Source organism: Archocentrus centrarchus, chromosome 11, assembly GCF_007364275.1.
Source record: "Archocentrus centrarchus isolate MPI-CPG fArcCen1 chromosome 11, fArcCen1, whole genome shotgun sequence".
Lineage (NCBI taxonomy): Eukaryota > Metazoa > Chordata > Actinopteri > Cichliformes > Cichlidae > Archocentrus > Archocentrus centrarchus.
The window spans coordinates 3350622-3370572 of NC_044356.1; the positions used below are offsets into that span (position 1 = coordinate 3350622).

The window sequence follows — 19951 nt, forward strand, 5'->3', positions numbered from 1 at the left end:
ATATTGTAAGGTAAAGACCCTACAGTAATACAGTCAAAACGACCCCCTATGAGCAGCACTTGGTGACAGTGGGAAGGAAAAACTCCCTTTAACAGGAAGAAACCTCCATCAGAACCAGGCTCAGGGAGGGGGGGTCATCTGCTGAGAGGGGGAGAGAGACAGGGATTAATAATAACTAATGATTAAATGCAGAGTAAACAGAGTAAAAAAAGGTGAATGAAAAGAAACATTCTTTATGGGAAGCAGCCTAGGCCTATAGCAGCATATCTAAGGGAGGGTTCAGGGTCACCTGATCCAGCCCTAACTATAAGCTTGATCATAAAGGAAAGTTTTAATCCTAATCTTAAAAATAGAGAGGGTGTCTGTCTCCTGAATCCAAGCTGGGAGCTGGTTCCACAGAAGAGGGGCCTGAAAGCTGAAGGCTCTGCCTCCCATTCTACTCTTAAGTATCCGAGGAACCACAAGTAAGCCAGCAGTCTGAGAGCGAAGTGCTCTGTTGGGGTGATATGGTACTATGAGGTCTTTGAGATAAGATGGGGCCAGATTATTCAAGACCTTGTAGGTGATGTATGTCACATACAATAAATGGCTCCAAAAAACATATGCATGTGCCTTTGAATGCACGAAAGCCTATCCCAGCTGTGTCATAGGGCGAAAGGCAGGGTACACCTATACAGGTCACCAGCCTGTAACAGGGCCAACACAGAGAGACAGACAACCATTCACACTCACATTCACACCTATGGGCAATTTAGAATCACCAGTTAGCCTAACCCCATTAAGTGCATGTGTTTGGACTGTGGGAGGAAACCCACGCAGACGGGAGAACATGCAAACTCCACACAGAGAGACCCGGGCCAAGGTGGAATTGAACCCAGGCCTTCTAGCTGTGAGGTGTAGTGCTAACCACCACATCACCGTGCTGAATACAAATACATACAGAAGCAATTTTTTTTCTCATTCATTACTTAATAAATGCATTTACCAATCTTTAACATTGTTTGATGCATTTATAGGCATGGTCATGTATTTAACATGCCATTCAGTGTTTGGATAAACAGCTAAGAAAATGGGTGGATCTATGCTGGTCAAACAAAAATTAAAGGAACACTTTAAAAACACATCAGAGCTCCATGGGGAAAAAATCATGATGATATTTACACTGATATGGACTGGGTAATGTGTTAGGAATGAAAGGATGCCACACCGATGGCGTCCTGCGGGATCTCCTCCCCGATCTAGACGAGGGCATCGCTGAGCTCCTGGACAGTTTGAGGTACAACCTGGCAGTGTCGGATGTATCGAAATATCCCAGAGGGGTTCTATTGGACACCACACCAGGAGGAACCCAGGACCCACTGCACCAGCGTAGGGTCTGACAGTGGGCCCAAGGATTTCATCCTGATACCTGACGGCAGTCAGGGGGTCATTGCCCAGCCTTTAGAGGTCTGTGTATCCTTCCATGGATATGCCTCCCCAGACCATCACTGACCCACCACCAAACTGGTCATACTGACTGATGTTACAGGCAGCATAATGTTCTCCACGGTTTCTCCAGACCCTTTCAGGTCTGTCACATGTGCTTAGGGTAAACCTGCTGTCATCTGTGAAAAGCACAGGGTGCCAGTCCTGGTATTTTATGGCAAATGCGAGTCGGGCTCCACGGTGCCAGGCAGTGAGGACGTCAGGCCCCCAGACCACCCTCATGAAGTCTGTTTCTGATTGTTTGGTCAGAGACATTCATGCCAGGGGCTGCTGGAGGTCATTTTGTAGCTCCTGGAGGAGTTGAACTACCTGTGCAACCTCTGTAGGGACCAGGTATGACCTCATGCTACCAGCAGTGACACTGACCCTAGCCAAATGCAGAACTAATGAAAAACAGTCAGAAAAGATGAGGAGGGAAAAATGTGAGTGTCCTCCACCTGTAAAACCAAAACTATTGGAGCTGAAGCTGCTGGAGCTGTCCAAACTCAGCTGGTTGGAGCAGTTGTGTACAAGTAAAACCAAAGTTATGATCAGACATTTATGCTGTACTTTTTCCCAATAAAAAAGTAATATGGCAGTGTTTGGCCAAAAAGCCACCAAAGGCAGGCTCAGATGTAAATGCTGTCTCCAGGTGTACAACAGGAGGAGGGACACACCTGGAAATGTCAGGCCTGTGATGTCTGTGGGGGACAGGATATAACTTTGTTGTTGCTAAATTTGTACATACATTTTTGAAAATTACAACTTATATTTGTGTTTTAAGTTATAAACATTGTCCATTAAACTTGTTTGTGGTTTTCACAGTAAAAGAACATCTACTCAGATTTTATGTTTTTGTGTGATTTTAGGTCCAGTGTGTTAGTACAGTATGTCAAGATGAAAAAAATGACTGTACAGTCACACATGAGGTTTTTCTGAAACAATGATACCAAACAAGGTGAGGTGAACCGTTTTTAAGGTGAAATATAAAGGTAAAAGCAAAGGTAGATAACTGTATCTCAGACTTCAAAGGGTTAATCTGTATGAAGAACTTTGTAACTGTATTTTTAAAAGTGCCATTCAAAGAAAGTTATTATTATTATTATTATTATTATTAATATTATTATTACCACCTATCACGTGACTGCAGTCTTACTTCTGGACATTTCAGATTGTCGATACTTTTGCACTTTGTGTTTTATTGGAAATCATCTGTGTCGTCTTTTTGTGGACTTTTGGCATCTTTGTGTTTCTGCCTCTGAGCTGATCGTGTGAGTGCGAGCTCCCCGATCGGTCACTGACCCCATGATCACACAGACGCTTTGACCCCATGGGACCGGCGGTCAGGGCTGACCTCCTTCTGCAGATGTTCGGGGTCTGGGTTTTCATGTGGTCCATCTCTGACCGCAGCCTGTGTGTGAAGCCTTTCCTGTGGTTGAGTCCAGGCCTGTTTCTGCCAGTTACCTGAACGTGTTGCACACCTGATGTTTCTCTGAAGCTGAGCAGCACAGCTGGCAGAAAATAGCTTTATGTATGGAGAGATGCTAGAAAATACTTTAAGGCCACTTTCCTCCTGTTTGACTTCCTCCTCCCTTTCCTCTTTTTTCACTTTCTTCCTGTTTCACAGGTCATTTTAAAAAATTAAACAAAACGTCGAGTGTTTTAATATGACGCTTCATCCCCGCGGCCTTAATGCTGCTCACAGAGACGCACTTTAATAAGCGTGAGCGCACCGCCCACTCGTGTTACCGCGGTCCACAGATCCAACGCACCCTGCCGTATAGAAGGTGAGGGAGCGAAAAGGTGAGACCGGATGTGACGTTTTTAAAAAGAAGTGCGAAGACGGGAGCCGTGCGGATCAAGGTGAATAAATAAAGTTGTTGAACTGCGGCGGGGCGCGGTTGGTGTGCGGCCTCCTCGCATTGATTCGGCCCTGCGGTGTTCCTTCTCCGGCAGGGAGGTACGACCCGCCTTGGAGCAGGAAAAGTGCGTATTTTATTTTAATCGAGTGTTTCTTGCATGTTTCTGACAGGCCGAATTAATCAGCGTGTTGGCCCGACTGGGAGGGGCGGAGTGTGGCTGTCGGCTGTGCGCGTAGCGCCGCTCAGAAACCAACAAACGTTAAATTTCATCTTTTTCTGATCGCATTTGGTTGTCAGAGTGCTAGCTAGCTCATGCTAAGCTAACACTGTGTGTAACATTTTTACTGTCCGTGTTGAAGCGGCCTGCCAGCTCCGCTAGGGTTCCGTTTAGTTGTGTGTTATCTGCGTGTCGTGCCGGAGCTTCACAAGCTGCTGGACTCAAACATTAACGCAGTTTTCCAACATGAAAAAGTTTAAAGCTAGCCAGGTGGCTAACGTAAACGACTGAGGTTGAGCGGATATGACGCAGCGGTGGGCGGGGTCTGAGAGCTGACGGAGACGAATGTAAACAGGTAGCACGCCCGTTCACCTGCCAGCGTCGGCGCTCTCCGCAGACCCGTTCTGGTAAGCTGCGACTCTTTCGGGAGGACTGTCCTCGGTGTGAGCGCGGAGGCCGGGGCCGTGCGTGAGGCACCCCGGCCTAACTGAGCTCCGTTAGCCGGGGGAGCTACCATCAGCGGCAGAAAGCTGCGGAGCGCCGCGGGTTCGGCAGCTTTCAGCCGGCTTTCCGCTGAGCTGATGATCGCTGTGCAGCGCTGCTGCCAGCCGGGGGTGCACGCGCTCAGGCCACACCTCTGTCCGCCGAGCTGCGCGCACCTGAATGAGGAGCATCATGGGAAACTTGAACGAACACTTGTTTAACTGCCTGATGAACGCCCACCGCGCCTGCGCACTGAAGAGCTTACTATCGCTGGACGTGAGCCAGCCGGCTCTGAGCACAGGTGTGGTCACCTGAGAGCCTCAGAGCGCAGGTGCGCGGTGCAGGGTCCGCAGCAGAGCTCCGGGTTTGGGTAATGCTAATACTACAGCAAGCACATCAGTGACCTTTAACCTGTGTGTTTTTGGTCAGACGGTGATGAAACGTATACACTAAAATACAGCCCTGCCCTCAGAGGAGGAAGCAGTTTGACTTTATTAACTTTCTGTAACCCTGAGGTAAAGGCTTCTGTGCTTACATTAAAATCTCACTGCCTCCTAATCACTGTAATTTATTCTTATTAATGTAGTCAGGATCATTGTTTATCTTATCAAACATGTTCAATAAAGAGCTGCTGTTTACAATATGAAGTACAGACAGTGGCAGGTGGCCTGCAGGGGTCGACCTCCAGCGGTTCAGAGCCGACTCTGACCCGACTCCTGGGTCAGACCATCAGACTGCTGTTTGATGAAAAGCTGTGAAAGCTTCTGAATTATTCTTTTTTGTTAAAACGGTACATTTTGGAAACGTGGCAGCTTCCTGGCTTTAACCATGGCTGCAGGGCGCTCTCTGAGCCGAGGACAGCAGCGTTTCAGTTATGTTTCTGCGGCTGTTTCACCACGAGTGCACGTTATTAAACTGTGAGTCATCAGCCTGAACGGAAGAGCTTAAAGTCGTCTGTCTGGCCGTCTTCGTCGGTTCTTGTGTGCCGCTCTCTCCTCCCTGATGTGGCTTCCTTCAGGCTTTCCCGCGGGGCGGTTGCTGCTCTTGCTCTGATGCCGTCTGTCTCCCTCAATGATTCTCTGCTGAATTGTGAATTCTGTGTTTTTTCACAGTCAAAGCCAGAAGCTCAGATCTGACAGCTCAGGTGGAGGCACGCTCGATCAGCAGGAGAGCTGCCTTATTACAAACGGAGCCTCTGTGACCCGTCACACATCACCACTATGTTTTTCTGTGCCAGTATTACACTGTTAGATTCAGGCATGAGTCTAAGACCACTGATCTTTCTGAGTCCTGTTAGTTTGACGGATGTCTCAGTGTTGTAGATCAGATCTGAGAGCACATGAATGTGACCTGTGGTGTTACAGAGCTGTGTGGCTGCACTTGCGTTCACTGTTTGACTAAAAATCAGAAGCATTGAAATCCATCAGCTCACTTTAAAAATATCCTGCATGCGTGTTGTATGGTGGCTCCTCTGCACGCTGAAAATAAATAGACCCGATAAAATAACTGAGCATGGCACAGATTCCCCAGCTATGCACCACAGCTGAGCCCTCTCTGCTGTTAAAAAGCTGCTGCAGGGTCAGTTTGGGACTGAAATGTGCCATCACTCTACACCACAGAGCGTTAGTAAATCTGAGTCCCAAAATGAAAGGTGTGGACACAGCAGGTATTTTGGTAGCTGGCTTTGTTCTGCATGTATTTGTAGGAATAATTATAGAAAGGTGATTTACTGAGGTTTGCAGCATGTAGCTTAAATTTAAGGCTGAAAAAAGGCATGTTGTGGTTGTGGGTGTGTTCATTTATTTGGACTGAGAGGGCACATGTTACCAGAGTGTAACTGTGACCGAGTCCCTCTCTGCTCCTCAGTAATAATACCAGGATTTTACTGAACTCAGGGACGGCTCGGGCTCTGACAGCCAGTCACGCTCATGGTGCAGGTCAGCTGCTCCACACAGAGCTCAGTTTGTGATGGTGCAGCGCTCCTCTGGATAAACCCTGAGCTCCACCTGAGTCTCCATCCTCAGGACCTCACAGTCCCAGCAGCTTCCATCTGCAGAGTCCTCCTGATATCAGAAACATGTTGGTCCTCCTTCAGCCTCCTCTCAGGGATCTGAGCTGTCTCATAAAACCTGAACTTACACCAGATCGTTTTTGTGGGGACATCGCTCGCTCCCTCATGGGCTGTGCACTGTTAATCACCCAAACAACCTCACCCTCCCTTGCGTGCATTTTTGTGAAAGCATCATTACTCAAACGTCAGGATAACCTCCTGGTAGTGCTCTCACTGCAGACTCGGGGAGCAGTGATAATGGGAGTGCATTCATTTTCAGCCTGCCACACTTTATATTCATACATTTTAAATTTGCTCAGGGGATTTCTAATTCTAACAGAACCACAATGTTGAACCTTTCTGTAAAACACTGACATACATGTTTGCTCTCAGTAAATACAGTAGAGGTTGTGCACACCGAACAAGCTGCTCTGCTTGAACAAAAATGTCCAATTTAGATTAATCACTCCATAAAACCCGTTGTTAGCGGCCTCTTTTGAATGATTCATAGTTCATTGTTAAGTGGCATAACATCATAGTTCTTACATAGCACTTTTCTACTCTGAGCACTCATACAACACATTTACCTCATTCATACAAACACTTCCAGGATTAACTATTCAAAGTGCTTTTCATTATCTAACATTCACACTCCAACAGAGAGCAACTTGGGGTTAAGTATCTTGCCCAAGGATAAATTGGCATGCAGCCTGGCCTAGCCAGGAATCAAACCGCTGACCTTCTGATCAGTGGGTGACCCGCTCCACGTCCTGAGCTACAGCCACCCCCAAAACAACATTGTTCTTCAGGTACAAGGACTAGACTGACAGTGAATATGAAAGCAGCCAAAATCCAAAGAACAACAACTGGGACGCCCAGCAACTGGGAACTGTTTGGGAAAGTTTTAAAAGGGTTGGATGACCTCACTTCCTGCTTCTAAATTTAGATAAAACTGAAATATCTTGTAAATATCTTAGAAACATGGTGTCTAACCAGATACTTACTCTGGATGGCATTACTTTGGCCTCCAGTAACACTGAGAAATCTTGGAGTCATTTTTGACCAGGATATGTCCTTCAATGCACATATTAAACAAATATGTAGGACCGCTTTTTTGCATTTGCGCAATATTTCTAAAATTAGAAACATCCTTTCTCAGAGTAATGCTGAAAAACTAATTCATGCATTTATTACTTCTAGGCTGGACTATTGTAATTCATTATTATCAGGCTGTCCTAAAAGCTCCCTGAAAAGCCTTCAGCTGATCCAAAATGCTGCAGCTAGAGTACTGACAGGGACTAGAAAGAGAGAGCAGATTTCTCCCATATTGGCTTCTCTTCATTGGCTCCCTGTTAAATCTAGAATAGAATTTAAAATCCTTCTCCTCACATACAAGGTCTTGAATAGTCAGGCCCCATCTTATCTCAAAGATATACCCCACTCTGCATTTAATCATTAGTTATTATTAATCTCTGTCTCTCTCCCCTCAGCCCCCTCTCAGCAGATGACCCCCCCTCCCTGAGCCTGGTTCTGATGGAGGTTTCTTCCTGCTAAAAGGGAGTTTTTCCCTCCCACTGTTGCCAAGTGCTGCTCATAGGGGGTCATTTTGTCTGTTGGGATTTCTCTGTATTATTGTAGAGTCCTTACCTTACAATATGAAGCACATTGAGACAACTGTTGTGATATCGGGCTATATAAATAAAATTGAATTGAACTCTTAATTTTCCCAGAATCTTTCAGTCATAAACTAAAACCCCAACAGCAGCTTTTTGACACTAAGAGATTAAAGTGACACCCCTCACTGCTTCTCTTCTTCTATCCTCAGATTTTCTGTTCATTCATCGACCTGAAGCTGGGCGTCATGTTCGCTCTCAGATAGAAGGGTGTGTTTGTTTTCTGACACCCTCGGCAGGTGGTGGGCAGATAAACCGCTCCCTATTGACGGTGTCCCCGCAGCCATGTTGGAGCGCCGCCTGCTGTGTTAAACCCCACCTGATGCCAAGGACGCATTTCTCTCATGACGGCTTCAGTTTGTTGATTCGTTTCTCTTCACGTGTTGTCATACGGAGTCGTGTTTGTGAAGCCGTCAGCTGATCATGGCGGAGTCCAGCTCGGAGCCGGCGGCCGCTGCTGCAGACCAGCTGATCAAACGCAGCTCGGAGGAGTCGACTCTCAGCTTAGAGAATTTCTCCAATGAACTCGCGCTAACCATAACGCCGGAGCCATCTCACCTCAGAGTACTGAGCAGCAACGGTGCCACTGACAGCCCTACGCTCGCCAACATCCAGATGGAGGAGGAGGAGGCCACACCCACACCGCCAGAGTCATCGCCAAGTCCATCATCTGAGAACGTGACTCTAACCATCGCCACCACCACAGAAGAAGTAGAGCTGTCAGCTCTGCTCAGAGCCCCTGAGGGAGGACTGGATCCAGATCCAGGTGAGGGGACAGACCAAGTACAGCGTTTCAGTCACGAATGGCTCGTTAAACAGTGACAGCTTTTGATTATTGGTTTGCGTTCTTAACTGGTACCTGTTGGTGCACTTGAGTCACCTACCAGTCCAGAAACGAATCAACTGATCTGAGGTGATTAAAGTGGCGTATTGACCCTGAAGACCCATGACGGGTTTCAGTAACTGAAGTTAAAAATCCACATTATGAATGTTTGATTTAAGCAGTGACGCTGATGACTCAGTCACTACAGGTGCCCCCTCGACACACTCTACAGCGCCCCCAGTGGCAAACAATTTAGAACATTTAAACAATTTGTTCTGTCTGTTCACCAGTAAGGTGCTATAAGAAAAGTCCATACCATAGGTGAAATTATGTTCAGTGTAGAGCCCAGCACCGAGTTATAGGGATCGACCTGTGAAAACCGCCAGATTATACCTCATTTGGTTGATCTCCCCTCGAGGTCGTCTCCTCGTGCACCTCTGGACCTTTTCTTCAAACTCTGAGCTTCTTTTAGATCACTTCTTGGTACTTCCTTTCCAAAGTTTTCTTTTTAAAAAAAAGAGGTTTCTATTTTGCCACATTTCCAAAATCATCCTCAGCCTTTCAGAAATATCCCCAATTTCCTGAAAAGTACCACTTTCCAGTCTCCATTTTGCAAATACTGTCCCCAATTTCCCCACTTTCAAAAAATGATTCCCACAGTCGAGCTGTTAATTAGGTCCCATCTAAAGACAATCCACGGCACTCTAATGATGCTTTATTATGTGTGCAGGTCTGGATTTGGACCTGGAGGAGAGCTCCTCAGTGGCGACGGCTGGTGGCTCAGATGACCAGCGGGAGTCCACAGACTCAGCGTCATTCTCCATCCCCAGTCTGGAGCTGTCAGATGGGGTCACAGGCACAGGAAACTCCCTGGACGTGGAGGACGGCCTGTCCTCATCCTACTCGGCTCTGGGTGTCGAGGGTCGCTCTCCGTCCACCGAGGTCCCCAGTCTGAAGGACGAGGCGGCGCTGGAAGCTGCTGGTGGGGTGTCCACATGTTCCTGAAACTGTCCTCACTTTCCAGTAAAAAAAAAGTGTTTGCTTTCCACAACCTGTCACCTGACCGCAGGTCTTCTTCTGTTGATGTAATTTGGGATGATGTAGTTTGTACTCAGTGATTTTGCACCTGATCATAATGGAGATAGCTTTAACTCTGATTTATGTTCAGCCATGTAAGTGCAGTCCTCTCCACAGGGGGCGCTGTTGCTGCTGTTGCCGCTGTTGCAGCTGCTACTCCTGCAGCTGCAGCTGCACCAGAGCCTGGACCGTCCATGCCAGCGTATTACCTGGTGAAGTGGATTACCTGGAAGGAGAAGAAGACGCCCATCATCACCCAGAGTGAGAACGGACCCTGCCCTCTGCTGGCCATCATGAACACACTCTTCCTTCGCTGGAAGGTAAAAATGTGGTGGATGTTTGGCCCCACCCCTCTGCAGCACAAACATCTAAGGACAGGTGTTTTTTTTTTTTTTTTTTTTTATTTAGCTGCAAAGACTTCCCAACATTCAGCATGTACACGCTGGGCCAAAAGCACAAATACAGGTACTGCAGAGTCTGCCTGGGAACTTTTTATTAGTTCTTCCGGCTGGCAGTGATCTGGTGCTTCCTGTTTGTGATGTCATGCTGGTAAGGGTTTCAGCTGCTTCGAATGGCCCCATGTTGACCAAACAGGCTGAAGCTCAGCTCAGAGAGAGCAGCAGTACAAAAACAGGCCGTTGATGAGCTCTCAGATTCCTGTCTGAGGGAGGTGTGTTCATTTTTATGATCGGATTTCTTCATCCTGCATCTTCACACAGAAGCTCAAATTTACGTCGAACTCAAATTAAAATAAACATAAACACATGAAGATCTAGAAGCATCTCTAAGCAGATTTTTGGCAGCTGAAAATTGAACGGGAATCGAGCCTTAGTACATTTTTTGGTACCCAGAGAGCTTCACAGTGTAAATCTGAATAACCTAAAGCGCTCAAACACAGTCAGATATGTCACCTGGTTCCACCTTTTTAGTTCCAAAAGCCCAACCCGTAAACGTCTGCTGAAGCAGCCTCGTCACAGTTTCAGCTGCACATGAGAAATGCAGCACCGACACCTACACGAACTCCGCCCACACATTTAACCAGGTTGATGAGGTCTTTGGTCAGGTCAGCATAAAGACCTGAGAAGGTGAATTTCACCTTCAGCTCATGAAATTATTATAACTCACATGTACACGTGGATAAACAGTTGGTATCCTTCCATTAAGGAAAGAAAAACCCACAATAGTCACTGAAATAACCTGAAACTGACAAAATGAATAATAAAATTTTACTGAAAATTAACTCATGAAAATCAGACAGTTTTTGGATTGTGGTTCAACAGAATTATTTTTAAAAACAAACTAATGAAACTGACGTGGACAAAAATGATGGGACTCCATCCAAAAAGTATCGCTTTCACTCTGTTCTCGTGTCAACGGGAAGCCGAAACGCAAACTGGGGCCTCAGTTACATTTTTCGTGTGTGTGTGTGTGTGTGTGTGTGTGTGTGTGTGTGTGTGTGTGTGTGTGTGTGTGTGTTCGTTCATTCAGGCCAAGCTCCCTGCTCAGACTGAAGTGGTCACCACCGAGGACCTGATGGCTCACCTGGGTAAGAGCAGATCGAATGAATGTGGGAAAACCCCACAAACAAGCAGCCATGCTGACATTTCAGTAAAACTCATCTGGGATACTTTTTTTTTTTTTAAAGGTTGGTTTAAAGAATAAATGTGAGGCATGAATGTGTTTTTGGTCACATGGATTGATGTCAGGAAGTTAAAATGGGACCACATGACCATAGCCTCAAGTTTGGTCCGATGATTGAAACCCAGAGATTAAAGTTGGAGCTCTGTAGGGTCTGAAATGTGAAGTAGACCCAGGTCAGGACGGACCGCTGGGTGCTCTGATGCTCCTCGCTGACGCTGTCTTGGTTGGTGTGTTGTTCAGGAGAGTGTGTGCTGACCGTCACTCCCAGAGAGAAGACTGACGGCATGGAGCTCAACTTCCAGCAGGTACCCAAAAAAAACACACAAACATCCACATTTTTGCTGTTTCAGACTCATTCTAACCTGAATCTCACAACAAGCTCACATTTCCAACCAATCAATAAAAGCATTTTATTGAGACACTTGGATTATAACATTTATATCATTTATTTCAAGAGGAGTATTTTCACATAGGTAATATTTATTTGATACTCCCAGTGAGGGGAAATGATTGTCTGCAAGCTGTGTTGTTTAGGCCTGTATCAGCAGGTCTGTGTTGGATGAGCGGGTTTTGTGTGCGCAGGTGGCCTTGCTAGTCAAACGCTCTTCATCACTGTGTGAGATGAAGATACTGAACATAAACTGGGCTGAGCTGCAGCTGATTGTGTGTTTGCAGAACATGAGCGATGCCATGGCAGTCCTCCCGAAGCTGTCCACAGGGCTAGATGTTAACGTTCGTTTCACTGGAGTCACGGACTTTGAATACACGCCCGAGTGCATCGTGTTCGACCTGCTGGACATCCCGCTGTACCACGGCTGGCTGGTCGACCCTCAGGTAACACCTGCGTGAAGTGTGTCAGGATTAATGCAGGACTGTGAAGATGCTCCTGACATCGTCATAGAAAGGTTTTCACAACAGGTCGGTGGTTCGATCCCCGGCTCCTCCGGTCTGCGTGTTGTGGTACCCTTGGGCAAAGTATCTCTCGATGCGTCCTTCAGAGTGAGTGTGTGGCTGAATGAGGTTTGCAGTACAAAGCTCGGTTAGAGTTAAAAAAAAAAAAAAAGCACTTTACAAGCACCGGTCCCTTTACCATTTTCATGGGTAATGTCAGGCTGCACCCTGCAGCTCCAACCTGAAAACATGCTGAGCAGCAAAATAACATTAAAAATGCTAAATGTAAAAAGGAGTAAGATATCAAAAATCTGTCAAAGGACCTAATATTTATAGAATGAAACAAAGTATGAATAAACTGACAAATACAAATAGATCATTTAAAAAATGTCCAGAGATGATGAACAAATGCTAAGAAAACAGTTGTCAAAATAGTAAGTATACAAAATGTCTTTAATGATCATGATCAAAAGGGATGAATGTTACTTAGATCAGTACCACGATCAAACACAAGGTGGGGCTATACACACACTGCAGTACCACGATCAAACACAAGGTGGGGCTATACACACACTGCAGTACCACGATCAAACACAAGGTGGGGCTATACACACACTGCAGTACCATGATCAAACACAAGGTGGGGCTATACACACACTGCAGTACCATGATCAAACACAAGGTGGGGCTATACACACACTGCAGTACCACGGTTTAAAAAGTTTTTCAGTGTCTGTGACACCCACGCTTGTTTGTTTTCATGGGGCAGTGGTCAGTCTGACCCTCTGTGGGGTTCTGGTGCTACCCACAGGACAAGTGGCAGAATGGCACTAAATTCCTGGTTGTGTGTTTAGAGTCCAGAGATGGTTGCTGCTGTGGGAAAACTGAGCTACAACCAACTGGTGGAGAAAATCATCGACTACAAACACTCTGCAGACAGCAGCCGAGTCAGTGAAGGTAACACACGTTCAACCACTGGACATGGGCTGGAGAAACGTGTTTGTACACAATACTGAACCTGTACACAATGTATGTGTGTGTGTGTGTGTGTGTGTGTGTGTGGTGACCAGGTCTGGTAGCGGAGCAGTTTTTGGAGTCCACAGCCACTCAGCTGTCGTATCATGGCCTCTGTGAGCTCAACACGACAGCCAGAGAGGGCGAGATCTCTGTGTTCTTCAGGAACAACCACTTCAGTACCATGATCAAACACAAGGTGGGGCTATACACAGTGCAGTACCATGATCAAACACAAGGTGGGGCTGTTAATAAAGTTTTGTCCTCTCAGGGGCACCTGTATCTGCTGGTGACGGATCAAGGCTTCCTGCAGGAGGAATCTGTGGTCTGGGAGTCTCTTCATAATCTCGAGGGTGACGGAAACTTCTGTGACTCCGATTTCCGGCTGTGTCATCCTCCTCAAAGAGCTCCATCCACCTCCAACCCACCCAGTGCTCAGGAGCAGCAGCGGCAGATCGACCAGGTGAGGTCACCGGATGATACCTTTTGCCACTGAGCACATTGAGCCGTTAGTGCGTCTCTGATTGGTGTTGTCGGTATCAGGACTACCTGGTGGCGGTGTCCCTGCAGCAGCAGCAGGGCGGAGCCCCAGGGCCCCTCAGTGACCTGGAGTTGGCCCGGCAGCTCCAGCAGGAGGAATACCAGCAACAGCAACAACTGCAGCAACAGCAGCAACTCCAGCAACAGGGATCAGCACAGCAGGTAAGCTGTCTGCGTAGTTTCTCAAGCTCCAGAGACCACAACAGGTAAAGTCACCTGGAGACTGGATGTCAAGCTGTAGGCAGTGGTTAAAGACCACTGTTATCACACCTGAATCCAGAATGAGGTCTCAAAAAGTTCTAAACTCTTAAGTTCGTCTGTCATCATCAATGTGAAACCTGAACCTTCGAAACACTTGAATCAGCGGGAGCGTTAGTGCCTCCTTTCCTCTCCTGAGTCACCTGATGGTTTGCCAAAATCGCTTTAAGGCTGTCCAGAAGTCTTTTTTCCGTGGCTTCACCGAAATCCTCCCACATTTGATGGACACCGGAGGTGAAGGAGGCCACCATCTGGTCTGACCATCCACCTTGCAGCTGCAGCTCTCTGCAGCAGCCCCAACAGTGGAGGTGTGGAACATGGTCCATTTGGACTCAGTGTCCTCAGCCTCGTTAAGGATGCTACCAGCTGTGGAGGTTGAAGATCTTAAAGACTGGGGCCTCTTCCAGGTGCTCCCACTGCACCCTCACTATATGTTTAGGTGCATCAGGTCTGTCCAGCATCCTCCCCGTCACCTGATCCAACTCACCACCAGGTGGTGATCAGGTGACAGCTCCTCTCTTCACCCAAGTGTCCAGAACATACGACCAGATCTGATGATACAACTACAAAATCGATTATTGACCTGCAGCCTAGGGTGTCCCAGTGCCACATACACACATTTAGACATGTGTCCAAATCAGTGTTTAAAAAACGTCCAGTTTTATAAACTGTTACCATCTCAATTCTTTTACTGAGCTTATTAATCATAAGCACACTTTAATTCTGTAAACATCAGCCTTGAGTAGGAAAACCAGAAAGCAGATCAGCTCGCTGTGTTGGTCATGTGGGGTAATTACACCTTGTTATGTTGTTCCAGGTCAGAGGTCAGGGCTCACAGCAAACCAGGAGAAGAGACAAGGACTCAGACTGTGCCCTCCTATAGACTCTTCTTCATCACCGCCATCATCATCATTGTTGTCTGTAATGCCATCAGACTTCCTGGTGTGTCTGCGGCGAGTGAGGGAGGGGTCACGCTCAATGCCAAACCTCAGAGCTTTTCCTTTGTTTCACAGGTCAAAGGTACTGCAGGCCAATAAATCTGCCTTTAAGATGTGCGCTTCAGCTGTCACCAATGTCTTTATTAAACCGGTTATTTATCATTAATAAGAACTGACCAGAAGCCAGTTTACCGCTGCAGTCAGATGTTTCTCCCCCCTGATTTTAGCAGATAGGAGTCAAGAGTCTTTGTATAGAGCTGTGACTGAAATAATCTGCCAGTGATTCAGCAGTTATGTTCTTTAGCAGGTTTAAAGCTCATATTCAGAGAGGGTTGCTCTTAGGTACTGCTCCTCTGTAGGCTTCCTGAAATTGTCCAATCAGAAGAAAGTTGTCTTAAAGGGGGAGGGGCTGAAACAGCTTGTTTCAGACAGAGGATGAACTGAGGGGCTGCACCGAGGCCCAACGTCAGATAAAGAAAAATTATTATGAACTGTGTGTCATGCAAAGCTCCTCTGATAGAGTACAAGATTCAAAACAGGCGCACCGCTGAGCGAGTGCCAACGTTCGGCTGTGGATGCATAACGGGAACGGGGTGGGACAATTTTGTCAAAGTGCACGACAGATTTATGACCCCTGGTCAGCATGTAGGCCTCGTGATGGTGAACAGGGGTGTGAAGTTTGCATCCGAGGTCACATCGTTCTCGAGTTCTGGCCAGCGTTAAAGTTTTTGTGGAACAGCCAAGGCTTTTGCTGTAGCTCGGCTCTTTCTTGGAAACAGCTGAGCTAATGAAACCAACGAGTGTTAAGGTGAAGTTATTCGTAGTGAAGATTGAGGATCGGAGGATTTAGTGGCGTTTTCTGTGCGGGGATGCTCTTAATGGCTGCTCTCGGACCAGAAGAAGTGAGAGGAGTGAAAACAGTGATCCACAGAGCGACTCTTTAACGCCGCAAAGCTTCAACCAGCTCTGGTGAAGAAGATACCAATTTGATTTGTTCCCTATGTTGTATGAAGGTTTGTGAAGGTGATGTTCTGCTCAGGTATCTGATCGTGGGCCTCAGTGCAGCCCCTCAGTTCATCTACTCTGAAATACGGCAGAAACCCAGTGCTTGTTGGTGCCGCCTCCTCCTGTGGCTGGTGCCCAGGTTCCAAAACAGTAAAAATATCCCATTAAACATCATTTCTGCTTTTCTTTTGGAAATAAATCTGATTCCGAACACGAGAGTGGATGAAGCTGAAAGTCCAGCTTCATGTTGAGCGCTTTTTGTCAGAGTTCCTCTATAAAGCATCAAAAACACATTTAACTTTGAAAATGAATTTAGTTCAGTTTTATTTATATAGCACCAAATCGCAGCAGACAGTGAGGGGACAGAGACAGGAAGGCATCTTCATCAGCCTCCCAAACCCTCAGCTGGTATTTGAGGTCTGTGTCTGAAGTGACCATATAAGGATTTCCTCTCTCTGTGATGCCATATCCTCTAAAAGCAGGAAAAAACTGTCAGTTGCCTGGTGGATGCATTTATAAGAACATGTAAATGCATCGTGAAAAAAATTTTTTTTTTCCAAATTATCTTCATAACTGTTTAAAATATATCTGAACACTGTTGAGCTGTAAAACATAAACCCGCTGCTGAGGCTGAAGTTTGGTTTTTGCCATCAGAAATGCAGAAAATGACGGTTTACATTTTATCTGTTGACTGAACAGACGGTGGTCTGGCTGGTCAGACGCTCTTAAATGATTTATTAACCTTTTAATAAGCTGTCCTGTGAAGGCTTCATAAACCGTGATTGAGCAGAAGTTGGCACCTTGAAGCCTGAAGGTTGAAGGTTCTTTGGAAAGTCTTTAATCTGCTTCTTTCTGAACTTTTTCTGTGACCAGTTTCAGCAGAACTTCCTAAATGTTCAGTCTGACTTGAACCTGTGGAGGAAAATGAAAGGTCAGATCCTGTAATTTTGTCACAGCGCCCCCTGGTGAAATGGAGCCATTTGAAACCACTGCTTTTTAACACAGCTGGAAGCTAAAACCAGGAGACCGACTGTCTCAGAGTTATGGAAGCTCCTCGATCTGTTCATGACACCCTTTGGATTTCAGATTTTTGTTTCCCAGCAGATTAAAATTTGCTCATCGCTTTCTGCAGAACAAATAAAAATGGTGCAGAAAGTAATGGGAGCAGAGTCTTTATCTCAAACATTTTAGAGGAAACACCCTGAAGTCAGAGCTTCATTTGATTAGTATAAAATCCCATGAAGGTCAGCCTGGACTTACAGACAGCTGCAGCTGAGTTTATCTGTGCCATTCTTAGAAACATTTCAGCCATAAAAACCTGCCAAAATATCAAAAATGTTTCTTCACAAACTTCAAATAAAGGGTAAAACTGGCCCCATCACTGCTCCAGAGCTGATCGTCTTTATTGATCCCCCACAAGAGCAGAATATATGGCACCCTGAAGGTGCCAGGATAACACAAATGCCAACAAAAGAATACAAAAACAAACACAAATTTGACTTGAGAAACCAGAATTTCATATTTTTATTAAATATAGTTCTGTCCAAAGAAGTTTTAATCTAATTGATACGCCTAAATTATTTTGTAATTTTATACTTTTGTCTGAATATTCTGAATTATTAGTGATCTAATCTTTTTGAATAGAAATATTAAATTTGACCAAATTATATGTTACCTGTGATGTCGGAGTTCTGATTTAATAAGTCAAAATGCTGACACTTTTTAAACTTTAAAACTTTTTTTTTTAATTCAGTCTTTCAAAAATGTGGTTTGAACATTAAGATTTAGACTTGGTCACTAATAATTTTGTCTTAAGGGAGAAATTTGTAATGTAATTGTTTAATTTCTCACAGATTAGCCTAATAAGTTAAATGTTTCACTTTTTATCTAATTTCTGTGACTTGAAGCTTCAGCTGTTTTTGCACTTGGTTATGATAATTGTGTCATTATCTGCAGTAAATTAGTTTTCAGGTATGACTTCAAATCTCAGAATTTGGACTTGAGTCAAAAGTTTTGGTACTTTATGCAAAACATGTTAAACGTAAGTCATGTTGACCTGTTGAACTTGAGCTTTATTTTCTTTTTCAAACAGCAGGAGTTAGATTTTTCTGTCTCATAATTCTGACAGATAGATTTGAAGAGTTGTGGCTTTGGTGCCTCAAATGAATAACTGCAAACTCAAAATGCTGACAGATTATCGTAATTGTGACTTGCAGCTGGTGTTTTGTGTAATTTCCTGGTGATGAGGCCTCTGGATGTTTAAAATCTGCTGTGGAAACAAAAATAACCTCAGGAGGGATTTTTAAATGAAAAACAGTTTCTCTGTGTTGAAACTCAGTGGGCTTTCTTGTTCGGATATGAGGTTTTGGGGGTGAAACGAAGAATTAAAAACGTGTTCTAATATCAATTAACATTTTTAAAGCTACACTAAGTTCAAGTGTGACAAAAATGTCCTAAAAACGTTCCCATCATGCCTGACTGAGGGTTTCAGGCGTAGACGGTAAGAAAGATGGACGTAGCTACTGTGACATCACCTGTTGCTTTGTGAACTCCTGTTTGAAGGCTCGAGATGAGCGTTGCCGTAGTTCCCATCACTGTTGCAAAAAACAATGACCACACATAATCCTCCTTTTTGCAACATGTATGACCAAGATTCACCACACAGATTTATACTTTCATACAGCAGACTTCTGTAAGACTGTAGCCGCAGCTGTCGCCATCTGGTGGCCTTCAGATAGAATGCAGGTTTAAGGTGCTTCCACAGTGGCTTCGTTTTTTCTGACGGGAAGTTACGTCCACGTTTTTTACCGCCTGTGGTTTCAGCTGTTTGGTATTTTATTTATTATGTTTCTTTCTTTGGTGTGACTGTTGGTTGCTGCCACACTGTTCAGGCTTTGGTTTATCTGTCATCCTGTCAATAAAAACTTAGAATTTTAGTTCAGTTTTATGTATTTGTTAACAAACATTAACATGCATTATTATTATTTCTGGATTGTTTTTCTGTCTCTGCAGTAAAACTTGACAAACATTTGTCCACCACAAAGAAAAAACATTTTGAAAGCTGTATTTATAAATTATTCGTGAAAGTGCAGATGCTAGTTGGCACGCTAGCTGGTATCATGCTACACATAGACATATATTTGTGATGCTACATCAGTGTTCTGATCACACTTGATTAGAAGAGCGCACATTACCGCTAGCTTTTTTTTTTAACTTATAACTGCAGTAACTGATTAATGTATCATGTTAGTTTACTGCTCTGATCATATTTGAAATAATAATATTAGGAAGTTAAATTAAACTGATGGCTGGTTTAAAAAAACAAAAAAACTATTATAACAATGAATTTGGTTACCATTAGCATTTTAGCATTGTCAGTGCTAAGGCTAATAACTCAAAGCCCAGGAGGGGTCATTTGGCCCACATCTTGTAAAAACTGCAAATTTTTTTTTTTCTTTTTTGAAGAAGGTAAGTTGTAACATTTTATGTAATTTTTATAGTTTTAACTAAGATTTGATGAAACTACTATATTAAGATTTTTTGGGCTTTTATTAGTTTATAAAAGAATTTTGTACTAAAATAAAGAAGATAGATATAAAAACAGTGTGGAACAGATTGAACAATCATCAGCTGGCTTAAAAAAACACTTTTTAAATAATTCAATTCAATTTTATTTATAAAGCACCAAATCACAGCATACAGTCACCTCAAGGTGCCTAATACAGTAAATACATTACTGTAAAATTAAAACGGTCAAAATTTATCAGACCGTCCACGTCTGCTGCCTCACCAACCTGCAGCATCCAGCTCTGCTCCTCAGGCCTCGAACCCGTCCGGCTGCTCTGCTCCAGATGTCTGCAGTTGCTCGGATGGTTCTGCACGCTCTGCTCGGTTCAGCTGTGGTTCCCTGCTACTCTGCGCATCCAACAACCCGCCATTCGCTCAGTGGACACTCACCTGTCTCCACTGCAATGTCAAAATTCTTGATGGCACAAAATACAAATTAAAAAATTTT

The 19951-nt window shown here is 44.9% G+C and overlaps 1 protein-coding gene across 4 annotated transcripts; it reads left to right on the plus strand.

Moving 5' to 3' along the window:
* The first annotated feature begins 3255 nt into the window (after positions 1 to 3255).
* Positions 3256 to 18847, plus strand: mindy1 (MINDY lysine 48 deubiquitinase 1). 4 transcript variants are annotated; one of them, XM_030740784.1, is made up of 12 exons: positions 3256 to 3327; positions 7902 to 8515; positions 9303 to 9554; positions 9767 to 9969; positions 11138 to 11195; positions 11531 to 11595; positions 11966 to 12124; positions 13036 to 13138; positions 13252 to 13394; positions 13467 to 13658; positions 13739 to 13897; positions 14811 to 18847. In XM_030740784.1, the coding sequence occupies exons 2-12, from the start codon at positions 8173 to 8175 to the stop codon at positions 14874 to 14876; spliced, it is 1743 nt and encodes a 580-aa protein (XP_030596644.1). In that variant the 5' UTR covers positions 3256 to 3327; positions 7902 to 8172; the 3' UTR covers positions 14877 to 18847. The 4 variants fall into 4 exon arrangements, with proteins under 4 accessions (XP_030596644.1, XP_030596641.1, XP_030596643.1 ...); XM_030740781.1 differs by having other exon boundaries at positions 3313 to 3450; XM_030740783.1 differs by lacking the exon at positions 3256 to 3327 and adding an exon at positions 3746 to 3950.
* Positions 18848 to 19951: the final 1104 nt, after the last annotated feature.

Bases quoted from the DNA above. Each gene is read 5' to 3' on its own strand.
- mindy1 (XM_030740784.1), top strand. From the start codon at position 8,173: ATGGCGGAGTCCAGCTCGGAGCCGGCGGCCGCTGCTGCAGACCAGCTG. The intron at 9,970-11,137 runs GTAAAAATGTGG...TCGTTCATTCAG, and splicing joins CACTCTTCCTTCGCTGGAAG to GCCAAGCTCCCTGCTCAGAC. The intron at 11,196-11,530 runs GTAAGAGCAGAT...TGTGTTGTTCAG, and splicing joins GGACCTGATGGCTCACCTGG to GAGAGTGTGTGCTGACCGTC.